Source organism: Hylobates moloch, unplaced genomic scaffold (assembly GCF_009828535.3).
Source record: "Hylobates moloch isolate HMO894 unplaced genomic scaffold, HMol_V3 SCAFFOLD_14, whole genome shotgun sequence".
Taxonomy (NCBI): domain Eukaryota; kingdom Metazoa; phylum Chordata; class Mammalia; order Primates; family Hylobatidae; genus Hylobates; species Hylobates moloch.
This window is the reverse complement of record NW_026652289.1, coordinates 51,859,533-51,877,728: the sequence shown is the minus strand read 5'-3', so window position 1 is coordinate 51,877,728 and position 18,196 is coordinate 51,859,533. Positions and strand designations below refer to the sequence as shown.

Sequence of the window (18,196 nt, the reverse complement as noted above, 5' to 3'; positions counted from 1 at the left end):
CCTTCCCGACTTAACTACCTCCTAAAGCCCCCACCTCTTAATACTATCACATTGGTGATTAAATTTCAATATATGAATTTTGGGAAGGCACATTCAGGCCATAGCATGTACTATATACTTCATGAGGGCAGGGACCGCATCTGTCCTCTTGACCACAACAGTCACAGAGCTTAGCACACAGCATTCAGATACTGTGTGGTGATTCCAAATGAATCCTTCTAAAGGAGCTTTGATCTCGTATTATTCCCCTAATCAAAAATCATCAATTTTCCTCATTGCCTAATACATTAAGAAGAAATACTGTATCTTTCCCTACTACTTTGACTTCGCATATGTCCTACACTTACATAGCTGTTTAAATTTATTCCCTTCACCGAAATGGTAAATGGTAAAATCCATCCCATCCTTGAAACTCTTCTTCTGCATCCTCCTGAAATCTTCCCTGATCTATCCTCCAAAAGAGATTTGTCCTCATCTGAAGAACCATAATAGTTTTTTGTACAAAGTTCTATTTTATCACACTCAGGCTATAAATTCCATGAGTGGTAAATGTGTCACATTCAACAATTAAATCTCTGTACTGAATAAACTGATAATACCCAATTAATACCCACTGATAAATACCCAATAAATATTTGTTATTTAATTGAATGGGAAATGCGGCACCTGATTTTTAGATTTTTACAAGTTTCAAGTCAATATGAGGTTAAGTTTATTGTCCATTTCAATGATTGCTATTGAAACTGCTGGATGATAGGAATATTGAGACCAGAGAGCTCATTACCTGCTTTGAGCATCTGTCTTCTCTAGCTTTTCCTGAAGCTGAATCCAGTCAATCAATGCTTTGAAATCTCTTACATAGTTATCCAGCATCATTAGCACCTCCTAAAAGAAACAAAACAAAAAAAAACTAAATTCCAGTCTGAGACTAAAAACTTTGAAGAAAAAAGAGAGTGAACAACTTAAGAATTAGACGTTTTTACATTACACTCTTCAATGAAAAAGCTGCATAAGTTACTGATATAGTTTTTTTTTTCATTCTGTTTGGTAAGATAATAAGAAATATAATAGGTTGAAAGTCTAAAGACCAAGAAATGATATTGGTGTTCCTTCTCAAAACCTCCCACAATAGCCATCCTTTCAACCTTTTTATTATGAATTTTAACACATAGAAAAGTACACTAAACATAAATCCAGCTGCACACTTGTAGTCCCAGTCACTCCAGAGGCTGCGGCAGGAGAATTGCTTAAGCCCAGGAGTTCAAGACCAGCCTGGGCAAGATAATAAGATGCCATCTTTAAATAATAGTATTATTAAAAATTAACAACGTTTTTCAAGGTTCAGCCACCTGGTAGCATGTATCAGTACTTCATTTCTTTTTATGGCTGAATGACTACATGAATATAGTATATTTGTTTATTCATTTATCAGTTGATAAATATTTGGGTTGTTTCTGCTTTTTGTTTATTATGAATATACTGCTGCTATAAAAATTTGTATCCAGGTTTTTCTGTGAACATGTTTTCAATTCTCTTGGGTATATACCTAGAAGTGGATTTGCTGAGTCATATGATAACTCTAAGTTTAAAGTTAACTACCAAACTTTTCTCCACAGCTGCTGCATCATTTTACATTCCCAGCAGCAATTTATGAGAGTTCCATATTCTTCACATCCTTGCCAAAACTTGCTGCTTTGTGACTTTTTTACCCTAGTCATCCTAAATGAGTGTGAAGTGCTATCATTGGGGGTTATGTGTGTTTCTCTGATGACTAATAACTTTGTGCCTCTTTTCATGTACATTAGACATTTGTTTACCTTTTTTTTTTTTTTGAGACGGAGTCTCGCTCTGTCACCCAGGCTAGAGTGCAGTGGCGCGATCTCGGCATCATGGCTCACTGCAACCTCCACCTCCCAGGTTCAAACGATTCTCCTGCCTCAGCCTCCCAAGTAGCTGGGATTACAGGCACGTGCCACCATGCCCAGCTAATTTTTTGTATTTTTAGTAGAGACGGGGTTTCACTGTGTTAGCCAGGATGGTGCCAATCTCCTGACCTCGTGATCCACCTGCTTCGGCCTCCCAAAGTGCTGGGACTACAGGTGTGATCCACCACGCCCAGCCGACATTTGTATACCTTAAAAGAAATGTCTATTCAAATCCTTTGCCCTTTTTTACTGAGTTATTTGTCCTTTTTATTGTTGAGCTGTAGTTCTTTATACATTTTAGGTATTAGACCTTCATCAACCATATGGCTGACAAACATCTTGTCCCATTATGTGGGTGATTTTTCCATTTGATAGTATCCTTTGACACACATAAGTTTTTAATTTTGATAAAGTTCAGTTTATTTTTTCTCTGGCTTTGGGTGTCACAGTCCAAGGTCACAAAGATGTATATGTTTTCTTCAAAGAGTGTTATACTTTCAGCTCTTACATTTAGGCTTCAAACTGTATTCAGTTAATTTTTGTATACAGTGTGAGGTAAAAATCCAAATTCATTTGTTGCATACAGATATCCTGGTGTCCTAACACCATTGTTGAAAATACTATCCTTTCCCTCATTAAATGGTTCTGGCACTCATGTCAAAAATCAAATTCACACATAGATGTATGAATTTATTCTAAGGATTTCAAATCTATTTCATTGATCCATATATCTAGCCTACTGCCAGTACCACAGAATTTGATTACTGTGGTTTTCTACTAAGTTTTAAATTCAGGGGGTCTAGGTCCTCAAACATTGTTCTTTTTCAAGATTGTTTTGGCTATTCCATATAATTTGCATCCCCATATGAATTTAAGATCCACTTGTCCATTTCTGCCAAAAAGGGGGAAGGGAGCAATCATAGGTATTGCATTGAATCTGGGTATCACTTTGGGAAATACAGCCATCATAACACTATGAAGTCTTCTGTTCATGAATTCTGAATATCTTTTCCTTTAATTAGGTTTCTCTTATTTCTTACAATGATTTTTCATAGTTTCTTTCAATTATATTTTATAGTTTGTGTGTACATCTTACACTACTTTAAATTTATGCCTAAATATTTTACTGTTTTTGATGTTATTTTAATGTAACTGCTTTCTTAATTTCATTTTTGGATTGTTTATTCCTAGTATATAAAAATACAACTGATTTTTGAGTTTCCATCTTGTATCCCGTAATCTTGCTAAACTTGTTTATTAGGTCTAATAATTGGGGGACAGGTGTCTTTAAGGATTCTTTATATATAGAATCATGTCATCTGCAAGTACAGTTTTACTTCTTCCTTTCCATCTAGATGTTTTCTATTATGTTTTCTTGTCTAATTGCCCTGGCTAGAACCTTTAGTACAATATTGAGTGTAAGTGGCAAGAAAAGACATCACTGTCTTGTTCCTGATCTTAACCGACGGGAAAGCTTGCAGTCTTTTACCATTAAGCATGACATTAACTGTCGATTTTTCATAGATACTCTTTATCAGGTTAAGGAATTTCCCAATTGAATGTTTTTATCATGAAATGGTATTGGCTTTTGTCAAATGCCTTTTCTGCACCAACTGAGATAATCTGTGATCTTCTTCCATTCGTTCTATTAATATATTCTATTATGTTTATTGATTTTCATATGCTCACTCTTACCTTCCTGAACTAAATCCCACTGGGTCATGATGTTATAGACCTTTTTATGTGCTGCTAGATTTGGTTTGCTATTACTTTGTTGAGAATTTTTATGTCTGTATTTGTAAAAAATATTGCTTAACTAACATTATTTTTAACTACAATGTTGAGAAGAATTCACTGGAAAAATCGCTAAAGTTGGGAATTATTTGGTGGATGGGTATTTTTAATTATAAATTCAGTTACCAGTTATAAAGCTATGTAAGTTTTCAATTTCTTATGTCCGTTTTTATTGTTTTTCTAAGAATTAATACTTTTTGTGTAAATTTTCTTTTTACAAAAGGAATCCCAGTTCTCCCACTATATGTGGTCGAACTTCACAAATAGCGTCCCAACTTCTATGATTCCCAACAGAGAATTTCAGATACCTACATCACCTAGCTGACAGCAGAAGGGACTCAGTATTCTGAGTCTCCTGGGATCACAGAGAATAAAGAGGTGATTTTCAACAGGTGTGTGAGCACTTCCAGCAGCTAACCCCCTGGGCACAGGAAAGAGAAAAAGGGCCAAAACTACTAGCCCCCAGTTTCTCCACAGAAAGGGTTTGTCTGCATACTTTTCCAGCTGCAGCCTGAGGGTTTGGGCTTATAACTAGCCTGCATCCGGAAGCCAGTGGAGCAGGTAAACAATAGACCTCCAGAAGCCTCAAGGGGCTTATGGGTACCTGCTGCCCCTTTTCCCCCTGCCTTGCTCCAGCAATAAAACTAGGTCTGCAAATTTTCCCTGGAAGGAGTTTGCATGTACATGGCATGCCCCAACTTTCACAGCTCCCACCCAAAGGACTGGCTCCTAAATCACCTAGCCCTGGGAGTTGATGAGGCTCTGCATTTGTGAATCTCCCTAAACTACAAAGAGCAAAGAGCTGCTTTTTAAACAGGTAGAGTTCCAGCAGATCTCCTCCGAAGGTCAGCGCTGAGCTAAAAAGCAAAAACTCCTGACTCCCAGTTTCTCTCTAAAGGAAACTGACTATACACCTCATGTCCTGACTTCTCCAGCTGCTAGCTGTAGATCAGGCCATTACTTAGCCTCCAACTGGGAAGTGAAACTGTAGGAAATTAGCAGTCTTCTAGGACCATAAATGTGCACGTGGGGACTATCCACAACTTCACCTGCTGGCATGCTCCAGAGATAAAGCCAAGTCTCCAGTTAACCTGCCTATCTCCAAGAGCTATAGATTAGGCATCTGCCAGGCCCCTGGGAGCAACAAAGTACAAAGCAATGGGTCAAAAGACTGTGCAGTCTGAACAAGAATATGGCATCACTGCAGATCCTCTCCCCAGCTTAATGTAAACAAAATGAGAGAAAAACTCCAGCTCCTAGCTTCTCCCTGAGCCACATTTAATACCTCAACTTTTCCAGCTGGATCTTGAGATGGGTTTCTAACTTGCTTGTCTCAGGATACTAACAGGACTTGGCATACCCTAATCTGGGGGCCACTAAGAACAAAGACTGCAGTTTAGATCAGCATAAAGGTTTGAGGGGCACCTAGAATAACTAGCTGAGCTGACAGGTAAGATCCATCTCCTACACAAGACCAGTATGACAAGACTAGGAAAGGCAGTTGCCTCACCTAATGCACAGAAACAAACACTAAGGGTCAAAGAAAATGAAGAAACAGGTATATAAGTTCCAAATAAAAGAGCAAGATAAACCTCCAGAAACTGATCCTAATGAACGGCCAATATGTGACTTATCACATAGAGAATTCAAAAGAACAGTCATAAAGAAGTTCGCCAAGGTCAGAAGGAGTAATGCATAAAACTAGCTAAAAATTTCTGCCAAGAGACAGAAAATACAAAAAGTACCAAACAGAAATCATATAGCTGAAGAATATAATACTAAACTGAAAATTTTAATATAGGGGTTAAACAGCAGACTAGATTAAGCAGAAAAAGGATCAGGAACTCTAAGACAGGTCATCAGAAATCATTTAAGATGAGGAATAAAAGGAAAAAATGAAAAAGAGTAAAGAAAGCTAAAGGGACTTACAGAGGGACTTATAGAGGGAATCAATAATTAAAGGGAAGAGTTTCAATTTCATACATGAGATCAATTTCATCCTGATATCAAAGTCAGAAAAAGATAACACAGAAAATGATGAATATACACACAAAAATGCTCAATACTAGGGAACCAAATTCAACAATATATCAAAAAGATAATATACCATAACCAAGTGAGATTAATCCCTGAGCTGCAAGGATGGTTCAACACATGCAAATCAATCAATGAGATACAACACATTAGCACAATGATAGGCAAGAAAGCATATAATCATCTTAACAGACACAGAAAAAGCATCTGGCAGAGTTCAATATCCTTTCACTAAAAAAAAAAACAAAAAAAAAAAACAAAATACATATAGAAGTAAATTTCCTCAATATAGTAGAAGTCATGTATGAAAAACGAACAGCTAAGATCATAATCAACAGTGATCAATATCAACGTGATAACACTTTTCATCTAAGATCTAGTACCAGGCAAGGATGCCCACTCTGGCCACTTCTAGTCAATGTAGTACTGAAAGTACTAGCAAGAGCAATCGGACAAAAAAAGAAAGAAACAAAAGGCATTCAAATCAGAAATAATGAAGTAAAATTATCCATGGCTGCATTTGAATTGATTCTATATGCAGGAAAATGCTACAGGTGTCACACACACACAAAAAAAGGTCAGAACTTCTGAATGAAAAGTAGCAGGATACAAAAAATCAACATTCAAAAAATCTGTTGCATTTCTTTACATCAGTAACAATCTATGTTAAAAGAAATTTTCAAAATCCTATTTATAATAGCATCAAAAGAATCAAATACTTAGGAATAAATATAACCAAGGAAGTGCAAGATCTGTACACTGAAAACTATAAAACATTGATTAGAGAAACTGAAGCAGATGCAAATAAACAGAAAGCTATTCCATGTTTATGGGTTGTAAAAATTAATACTGTTAAAACATTCATACTGGCTGGGTGCAGTCGCTCACACCTGTAATCCTAGCACTTTGGGAGGCCGAGGCGGGCAGATTACTTGAGGTCAGGGGTTCGAGATCGGCCTGGCCAACATGGTGAAACCCCGTCTCTACTAAAATTACAAAAATTAGCTGGGCGTGGTGGCAGGCGCCTATAATCCCACATACCCGGGAGGCTGAGGCAGGAGAATTGTTTGAACCTGGGAGGCGGAGGCTGCAGTGAGCCGAGATCACGCCACTGCACTCCAGCCTGGGCATCAGGGCGAGACTCCATCTCAAAAAAAAAAAAAAAATTCATACTATCCAAAGTGACATGCTCAATGCAATCACTACCAAATTGTACTGGCATTTTTCACAGAAATAGAAAAAACAATGCTAAAATTTGTATGGAACTACAAAAAACTTTAAATAGCCAAAGCAATGTGGAAAGAGAAAAATTAAATTGGAGGCATCACATTTCCTGACTGTAAATTATACTACAAATCAACAGTAATCTAAACTGTAATGACAGGCATACAGACAGACATGAAGACCAACAGAACAATGAAACACAACAGAAAGCCCAGAAATAAACCCAAGCATATATGGTCAACTAATTTTCAACAAGGCCACCAAAAAAACACAATGAGAAAAGGATAAACTCTTCAATAGTGTTGGGAAAACTGAACAATCACATGTAAAAGAAGGAACTAGACCCTTATCTTACACCATATGCAAAAATAAACTCAAAATGGATTAAAGACGTAAACATGAGACCTGAAACTATAAAACTTCTAGAAGAAAACAAAAGGAAAAGTTCCTTAATAGTGACCTCAAGCAATAATTTTTTCGGTATCACACCAAAAATTCATGCAAAAAAAGCAAAAATATCCAAGTGAGACTACATCAAAATAAAAACTTTCCTACAAATAAAAAGAAAACATTTAATAGAATGAAAAAGCAGGCTACAGATTGAGAAAAATATTTGCAAACCCTGTATATGATAAGGGGTTAATACCCAAACTATATAAGGAACTCACACAATTCAATAACAGGAAACAAATAACTGATTTAAAAATGGGCAAAGAACCTGAAGAAGCTTTTTTCCAAAGAAAACATAAAAATGGCTAATAAGCATAAGAAAAAATGTTCAACATCAGTAATCATCATGGAAATGCAAATTAAAACCACAATAAAATATCACCTCACATCTGTTAGAACAGCTATTATCAAAAAGATAAGAGATAACAACTGTTGGCCAGGGTGTGAAGAAAACCCTTGTACACTATTTGTGGAAATGTAAACTGGTACAACCATTATGGAAAACAGTATGAAAGTTTCTCAAAAAATTAAAAATACAACTACCATATGACCCAAAAATCCCTCTTCTGAGTAGATATCCAAAGAAAATGAAATCAGCACCTCATAGAGACATCTGCACTCCTATGTTTATTTGCAGCATTATTCACAATAGCCAAGACATGGAAACAACCTTAAGTGTCCATCAATAGATAAATGGGCAAAGAAATTGAGGTGTATATATACACACACATACATACAGTCAAGCATCACTTAACAACAGAGATATACTGAGAAATGCAGTTAGGCAATTTCATCATTGTGTGACCATCAGAGTGTACTTACAAAAACCTGGATGGTATAGCCTACTACACACCTACGTTATATAGTATGGCCTATTGCTCCTAGGCTACAAACCTGTGTGGCAGGAACCTGACCCGCACAACAAGAGGTGAGCAGTGGGCCAGTAAGCATTACCACCTGAGCTCCACCTCCTGTCAGATCAGGAGCAGCATTAGATTCTCATAGGAGCACAAACCCTATTGTGAGCTGCACACGTGAAGGATCTAGGTTGAGTGCTCCTTATGACAGTCTAATGCCTGATCATCTGAGGTGGAACAGTTTCATCCTGAAACTATCCCTGCTACACCGACCCCAGTCCATTGAAACACTGTCTTCCACAAAACCAGTCCCTGGTGCCAAAAGGGTTGGGGACTACTGCTGTACAGCATGTTACTATACTGAATACTACAGGTGACAGTAACACAATGTTAGTTATTTGTGCATCTAAACACAGAAAATGTACAGTGAAAATACGTCGCAAAATATTTTTAAAATGATACACCTGTAGCATTTACCATGAATGGAGTTTACAGGACTGAAAGTTGCTCTGGGTAAGGGAGGGTGAGGGAGGGAGTAAAGGAGAGAATGGTGAGTGAAGGCCTAGGACATTACTGTATGCTGCTGAGACTTCATAAACTACACATTTAGACTATACAAAATCCATACAAAAATTTTGTCTTCCTAATAAATTAACCTTAGCTTACTACAATCTTTTTACTTTATAAACCTTTTAGTATTTTTTAAACTCTGACATTTGTAATAACACTTAGCTTAAAACACAAACACATTGTACAATTATACAAAAATATCTTTAAAACCTCATTCTATAAGCTTTTTTCTAACATTTTTTTCCTTTTTAACCTTTTTCATTAAAAATGAAGACACAAACACACACATTAGCCTAGGCCTACCCAGGATCAGGATCTTCCACCTCCACATATTGTCGCACTGCAAGGTCTTCAAGAGCAAGAAAATAACACGTGTGGAGCTATCATCTCCTGATGACAATGCTTTATCCTGGAATACCACCTAAAGATCTGCCAAAGGCTGTTTTACAGTTAGCTTTCTTTTTGTAAGTAGAAAGAATACATTCTAAAATAACAATAAATACTATAAAAACACATAAGCCAGTAACATAATTTTTTTTTTTTTTTTGAGATGGAGTCTCGCTCTGTTGCCCAGGCTGGAGTGCAGTGGTGCTATGTCGGCTCACTGCAAGCTCCGCCTCCCAGGTTCATGCCATTCTCCTGCCTCAGCCTCCTGAGTAGCTGGGACTACAGGCGCCCGCCACAATGCCCGACTAATTTTTTTTTGTATTTTTAGTAGAGACGGGGTTTCACTGTGTTAGCCAGGATGGTCTCGATCTCCTGACCTCGTGATCCACACGCCTTGGCCTCCCAAAGTGCTGGGATTACAAGTGTGAGCCACCGTGCCTGGCCACCAGTAACATAATTTATTATCATCATCATCAAGTACTGTGTAATGTACACAACTGTATGCACTATACTTCCATGCAACTGGTAGCACCACAGGCTTGTTTCTATCAGTATCATCACAAACACTGAGTAATATATTGTGCTACAACATTATGACAGCTATGACATCACTAGGTGACAAGAGTCTTTCAGGTCCATTATAATCTTATGAAACCACCATTGTATATGCGGTCAGCTGTTGACTGAAACATTGTTATGCAGCACATGACTGTATAATGAAATATTATTCCACCTTTAAAAAGGAGATCCTGACATTTGCAGCAATATGAATAAACCTCGAGGACAGCGTGCTAAGTGAAATAAGCCAGATCTACAAAGAAAAATAGTGTATCATCTCATTTATATAATCTAAACAAAGTAAAATACGTAGAAAGAGAGGGACAATCAGTGGTTGGTTAACAAGGTCAGGGGGAAGAAGGAAATAGGGAGATTTAGATAAAAGGATACAGACTTCTAACTATGTAGGATGAACAGGTTTACAAATCTAATATACAGCATGAGGGCACTAGTTAATAACAACATATTATATACTAAAAATTCACTAAAAGAGTAGTTTTGGTACTCTTACCACACACACAAAAAGGTAACTACATGAGGTGACAGATGGGTTCATTTGCTAGACTGAAGTAATCATTTCACTACATATATGTATGTCAAAACATGTTATAAATCTCAAATATATATAACAAATATATATGTAAATAAACAGAGTACCATTTACATTAACACCCCAAAATATGAAATACTTAGGTATAAATCTAACAAAATATGTATAAGATCTATATTAGGAAAACAATAAAGCTCTGATAAAAAAATTAAAAACTAAATAAATGGAAAGATAATCCATGGCTAGGATGACTCAATATTGTCAAAATGTCAGTCAGTTCTTTCAAACCTGATTTATAAATTCAATGCAATCTCAGTCAAAATCCCAGCAAGTCAGGCTGATTCTAAAGTTTATATCCAGAAGCAAAAGACTCAGTATAGCCAATACAATTTTGAAGAACAAAGGTGGTGGACTAACACTACCCAATGTCAAGATATACTAAAAAGCTATAGTAATCAAGACAGGGTGGTACTAGGATAAAAGACCAACAGGTCAATGGAACAGAACAAAGAGCTCAGAAATAGACCCACATAAATATAATCAACTGATCACTGACTAAAGTACAAAGCCAATACAAGGGAACAAAGATTGTTTTTCAACACATGATGCTAGAATAAATGGGACATCACATGCAAAAACTAATGAATCTAGACACAGACCTTACAATCTTCACAAAAATTAACTCAAATTGGATCCTAGATCTACTGTAAAATACAAAATTATACAACTCCTAAAGTATAACTCACAGGGAAAAAACCTAGATGGTCTTGGATGCAACAATGAATTGTTAGATAAAACACCAAGGCACAGTCCATGAATGAAAAAATTGATAAGCTGGACCTCATTAAAATCAAAAACTTCTGCTCTGCAAAAAATAATATTCAGAGAATAAGACAAGCCACAGACAGGGAGAAAATATTTGCAAAAGACATATAAGAGACACTGTTATCCAAAACATACAAAGAACTCTTAAAACTCAACAATAAGGGGGGTGGAGCCAAGATGGCCGAATAGGAACGGCTCCAGTCTACAGCTCCCAGCGTGAGCAACACAGAAGACGGGTGATTTCTGCATTTCCAACTGAGGTACCGGGTTCATCTCACTGGGGAGTGCCGGACAGTGGGTACAAGACAGTGGGTGCAGCGCACCGTGTGTGAGCCGAAGCAGGGTGAGGCATCGCCTCACCAGGGAAGCGCAAAGGGTCAGGGAATTCCCTTTCCTAATCAAGAAAGGGGTGACAGACAGCACCTGGAAAATCGGGTCACTCCCACCCTAATACTGCGTTTTTCCAATGGGCTTAACAAACTGCACACCAGGAGATTATATCCTGCAACTGGCTCGGAGGGTCCTACGCCCACGGAGCCTTGCTCATTGCTAGCACAGCAGTCTGAGATCAAACTGCAAGGCAGCAGCAAGGATGGAGGAGGGGTGCATACCATTGCCAAGTCTTGAGTAGGTAAACAAAGCAGCCAGGAAGCTCGAACTGGGTGGAGCCCACCACTGCTCAAGGAGGCCTGCCTGCCTCTGTAGGCTCCACCTCTGGGGGCAGGGCACAGACAAACAAAAGGCAGCAGTAACCTCTGCAGACTTAAATGTCCCTGTCTGACAGCTTTGAAGACAGTAGTGGTTCTCCCAGCACACAGCTTGAGATCTGAGAACGGGCCGACTGCCTCCTTAAGTGGGTCCCTGAGCCCCAAGTAGCCTAACTGGGAGACACCCCCCAGTAGGGGCGGACTAACACCTCACATGGCTGGGTACTCCTTTGAGACAAAACTTCCAGAGGAACGATCAGGCAGCAGCATTTGCGGTTCACTAATAACCGCTGTTCTGCAGCCACTGCTGCTGATACCCAGGCAAACAGGGTCTGGAGCGGACCTCCAGCAAACTCCAACAGACCTGCAGGTGAGGGTCCTGACTGTTACAAGGAAAACTAACAAACAGAAAGGACATCCACACCAAAAACCCACCTGTACATCACTATCATCAAAGACCAAAGGTAGATAAAACCACAAAGATGGGGAAAACACAGAGCAGAAAAACTGGAAACTCTAAAAGGCAGAGCGCCTCTCCTCCTCCAAAGGAATGCAGCCCCTCACCAGCAACAGAACAAAGCTGGACGAAGAATGACTTTGACAAGTTAAGAGAAGAAGGCTTCAGAAGATCAAACTACTCCACGCTAAAGGAAGAAGTTCGAACCCATTGCAAAAAAGCTAAAAACCTTGAAAAATGCTTAGACGAATGGCGAACTAGAATAACCAATGTAGAGAAGTCCTTAAGTGACCTAATGAAGCTGAAAACCACGGCATGAGAACTACGTGACGAATGCACAAGCCTCAGTAGCCGATGCAATGAACTGGAAGAAAGGGTATCAGCGATGGAAGACGAAATTAATGAAATGAAGCGAGAAGAGAAGTTTAGAGAAAAAAGAATAAAAAGAAATGAACAAAACCTCCAAGAAATATGGGACTATGGGTAAAGACCAAATCTACGTCTGATTGGTGTACCTGAAAGTGACGGGGAGAATGGAACCAAGTTGGAAAACACTCTGCAGGATATTATCCAAGAGAACGTCCCCAATCTAGCAAGGCAGGCCAACATTCAGATTCAGGAAATACAGAGATCGCCACAAAGATACTCCTCGAGAAGAGCAACTCCAAGACACATATTTGTCACATTCACCAAAGTTGAAATGAAGGAAAAAATTTTAAGGGCAGCCAGAGAGAAAGGTCAGGTTACCCACAAAGGGAAGCCCATCAGACTAACAGCTGATCTCTCGGCAGAAACTCTACAAGCCACAAGAGAGTGGGGGCCAATATCCAACATTCTTAAAGAATTTTCAGCCCAGAATTTCATATCCAGCCAAACTAAGCTTCGTAAGTGAAGGAGAAATAAAATCCTTTACAGACAAGCAAATGCTGAGAGATTTTGTCACCACCAGGCCTGCCCTAAAAGAGCTCCTGAAGGAAGCACTAGACATGGAAAGGAACAATCAGTATGAGCCACTGCAAAAACATGCCAAATTGTAAAGACCGTCAAGGCTAAGAAGAAACTGCATCAATTAATGAGCAAAATAAACAGCTAACATCATAATGACAGGATCAAATTCACACATAACAATATTAACCTTAAATGTAAATGGGCTAAATGCTCCAATTAAAAGACACAGACTGACAAATTGGATAAACAGTCAAGACCCATCAGTGTGCTGTATTCAGGAAACCCATCTCACGTGCAGAGACACACATAGACTCGAAATAAAGGGATGGAGGAAGATCTACCAAGCAAATGGAAAACAAAAAAAGGCAGGGGTTGCAATCCTAGTCTCAGATAAAACAGACTTTAAACCAACAAAGATCAAAAGAGACAAAAAAGGCCATTACAGAATGGTAAAGGGATCAATTCAACAAGAAGAGCTAACTATCCTAAATATATATGCACCCAATACAGGAGCACTCAGATTCATAAAGCAAGTCCTTAGTGACCTACAAAGAGACTTAGACTCCCACACAATAATAATGGGAGACTTTAACACCCCACTGTCAACATTAGACAGATCAATGAGACAGAAGGTTAACAAAGATATCCAGGAATTGAACTCAGCTCTGCACCAAGCGGACCTAATAGACATCTACAAAACTCTCCACCTCAAATCAACAGAATATACATTCTTTTCAGCACCGCACCACACCTATTCCAAAATTGACCACATAGTTGGAAGTAAAACACTCCTCAGCAAATGTAAAAGAACAGAAATTGTAACAAACTGTCTCTCAGACCACAATGCAATCAAACTAGAACTCAGGATTAAGAAACTCACTCAAAACCGCTGAACTACATGGAAACTGAACAACCTGCTCCTGGATGACTACTGGGTACATAACGAAATGAAGGCAGAAATAAAGATGTTCTTTGAAACCAATGAGAACAAAGACAAAACATACCAGAATCTCTGGGACACATTCAAAGCAGTGTGTAGAGGGAAATTCATAGCAATAAATACCCACAAGAGAAAGCAGGAAAGATCTAAAATTGACACCCTAACATCACAATTAAAAGAACTAGAGAAGCAAGAGCAAACACATTCAAAAGAATGAAGAGCAAAAACCTTCAAAAAATCAATGAATCCAGGAGCTGGTTTTTTGAAAAGATCAACAAAATTGATAGACCACTAGCAAGACTAATAAAGAAGAAAAGAGAGAAGAATCAAATAGACACAATAAAAAATGAGAAAGGGGATATCACCACCGATCCCACAGAAATACAAACTACCATCAGAGAATACTATAAACACCTCTACGCAAATAAACTAGAAAATCTAGAAGAAATGGATAAATTCCTGGACACATACATCCTCCCAAGACTAAACCAGGAAGAAGCTGAATCTCTGAATAGACCAATAACAGGCTCCGAAATTGAGGCAATAATTAATAGCTTACCAACCAAAAAAAGTCCAGGACCAGATGGATTCACAGCCGAATTCTACCAGAGGTACAAGGAGGAGCTGGTACCATTCCTTCTGAAACTATTCCAATCGATAGAAAAAGAGGGGATCCTCCCTAACTCATTTTTATGAGGCCAGCATCATCCTGATACCAAAGTCTGGCAGAGACACGACCAAAAAAGAGAATTTTAGACCAATATCCTCAATGAACATTGATGCAAAAATCCTCAATAAAATACTGGCAAACTGAATCCAGCAGCACATCAAAAAGCTTATCCATCATGATTGAGTGGGCTTCATCCCTGGGATGCAAGGCTGGTTCAACATATGCAAATCAATAAACGTAATCCAGCATATAAACAGAACCAAAGACAAAAACCACATGATTATCTCAATAGATGCAGAAAAGGCCTTTGACAAAATTCAACAGCCCTTCATGCTAAAAACTCTCAATAAATTAGGTATTCATGGGACGTATCTCAAAATAATAAGAGCTATCTATGACAAACCCACAGCCAGTATCATACTGAATGGGCAAAAACTGGAAGCACTACCTTTGAAAACTGGCACAACACAGGGATGCCCTCTCTCACCACTCCTATTCAACATAGTGTTGGAAGTTCTGGCCAGGGCAATCAGGCAGGATAAGGAAATAAAGGGCATTCAATTAGGAAAACAGGAAGTCAAATTGTCCCTGTTTGCAGATGACATGACTGTATATCTAGAAAACCCCATCATCTCAGCCCAAAATCTCCTTAAGCTGATAAGCAACTTCAGCAAAGTCTCAGGATACAAAATCAATGTGCAAAAATCACAAGCATTCTTATAGACCAATAACGGACAGAGAGCCAAATCATGAATGAACCCCCATTCACAACTGCTTCAAAGAGAATAAAATACCTAGGAATCCAACTTACAAGGGATGTGAAGGACCTCTTCAAGGAGAACTACAAATCACTGCTCAATGAAATAAAAGAGGACACAAACAAATGGAAGAACATTCCATGCTCATGGGTAGGAAGAATCAATATCGTGAAAATGGCCATACTGCCCAAGGTAATTTACAGATTCAATGCCATCCCCATCAAGCTACCAATGACTTTCTTCACAGAATTGGAAAAAACTAAAGTTCATATGGAACCAAAAAAGAGCCCGCATTGCCAAGTTAATCCTAAGCCAAAAGAACAAAGCCGAAGGCATCGTGCTACCTGACTTCAAGCTATACTACAAGGCTACAGTAACCAAAACACCATGGTACTGGTACCAAAACAGAAATATAGACCAATGGAACAGAACAGAGCTCTCAGAAATAATGCCACATATCTACAACTATCTGATCTTTGACAAACCTGACAAAAACAAGAAATGGGGAAAGGATTCCCTATTTAATAAATGGTGCTGGGAAAACTGGCTAGCCACATGTAGAAAGCTGAAACTGGATCCCTTCCTTACACCCTATACAAAAATTAATTCAAGATGGATTAAAGACTTACATGTTAGACCTAAAACCATAAAAACCCTAGAAGAAAACCTAGGCAATACCATTCAGGACGCAGGCATGGGCAATGACTTCATGTCTAAAACACCAAAAGCAATGGCAACAAGAGCCAAAATTGACAAATGGGATCTAATTAAACTAGAGAGCTTCTGCACAGCAAAAGAAACTACCAGCAGAGTGAACAGGCAACCTACAGAATGGGAGAAAATTTTTGCAATCTAGTCATCTGACAAAGGGCTAATATCCAGAATCTACAATGAACTCAAACAAATTTACAAGAGAAAAACAACCCCATCAAAAAGTGGGCAGAGGACATGAACAGACACTTCTCAAAAGAAGACATTTATGCAGCCAAAAAACACATGAAAAAATGCTCATCATCACTGGCCATCAGAGAAATGCAAATCAAAACCACAATGAGATACTATCTCACATCAGTTAGAATGCCAATCATTAAAAAGTCAGGAAACAACAGGTGCTGGAGAGGATATGGAGAAATGGGAACTCTTTTACACTGTTGGTGGGACTGTAAACTAGTTCAACCATTGTGGAAGTCAGTGTGGCGATTCCTCAGGGATCTAGAACTAGAAATACCATTTGACCCAGCCATCCCATTACTGGGTATATACCCAAAGGATTATAAATCATGCTGCTATAAAGACACATGCACACGTATGTCTATTGCGGCACTATTCACAATAGCAAAGACTTGGAACCAACCCAAATGTCCAACAATGATAGACTGGATTAAGAAAATGTGGCACATATACAACATGGAATATACTATGCAGCCATAAAAAACGATGAGTTCATGTCCTTTGTAGGGACATGGATGAAGCTGGAAACCATCATTCTCAGCAAATTATCGGAAAGACAAAAAACCAAACACCGCATGTTCTCACTCATAGGTGGGAATTGAACAATGAGAACACATGGACACAGGAAGGGGAACATCACACACCAGGGACTGTTGTGGGGTGGGGGGAGGGGTAGGGATAGCATTGGGAGATATACCTAATGCTAAATGACGAGTTAATGGCTGCAGCACACCAGCATGGCACATGTATATATAGGTAACAAACCTGCAGGTTGTGCACATGTACCCTAAAACTTAAAGTATAACAATAATAATAAAATTTTAAAAAAAGAAAAAAACTCAACAATAAGAAAAGAATTTGATTAAATAATAAGCCAAAGTCCTTTACAGACACTTCACCAAAGAAGATATACAAATGGAAAATAACATATGAAAACATGCTCCACATCATAAGTCATCAGGGAAATGCAGATTAAAATAACAATGAGATATTATTACACTCCTGTTAGAATGACCAAAATCCAGAAAACTGACAACAGCAAATGCTGACGAGGATGTAGAGCAATGGGAACACTCATTTATTGCTAGTGGGAATGCATAATGGTAGAGATACTTTGGAAGACAGTGAAGCCTGAGGAACATGGCAAAACTCCATCTCTACAAAAAAAATACAGAAAATTAGCCAGGCATAGTGGTGCATGCCTGTAGTCCCAGCTACTAGAGAGGCTGAGGTGGGGGGGATCACTTGAGCCTGGGAAGTTGAGGCTGCAGTGATCTCTGATCAAGCCACTACACTCCAGCCTGGGTGACAGGGCGAGACCCTGTCTCAAAATAAAACACCACAGTGGGGCCAGGCACGGTGGCTCACACCCGTAATCAAAGCCCTTTGGGAGGCTGAGGTAGCAGGACTGCTTCAGCCCAGGAGTTGAAGACCAGCCTGGGAAAACATAGTGAGACTTCATCCCTACTAAAAATTTTTTAAAAATTAGTCAGGCATGGTGACACATGACTGTAGTCCCAGGTACTCAGGAGGCTGAGGTGGGAGAATTTCTTGAACCCAGGAATTTGAAGCCAGCTTGGGCAACACAGTA

At 38.8% G+C, this 18,196-nt stretch overlaps 1 protein-coding gene across 7 annotated transcripts in view; it reads right to left on the bottom strand.

The window, feature by feature from the left end:
* The window catches only part of SCAPER (S-phase cyclin A associated protein in the ER), a 591,234-nt gene that overhangs the window by 490,868 nt on the left and 82,170 nt on the right, over positions 1-18,196 (bottom strand). For all 7 annotated transcript variants that reach the window (XM_058428046.1, XM_032176146.2, XM_058428043.1 and 4 more), the window contains one exon: positions 785-885. In XM_058428046.1, the coding sequence (XP_058284029.1) occupies positions 785-876 (92 nt within the window). In that variant the 5' untranslated portion in view covers positions 877-885. The remainder of the gene's footprint in view (positions 1-784; positions 886-18,196) is intronic.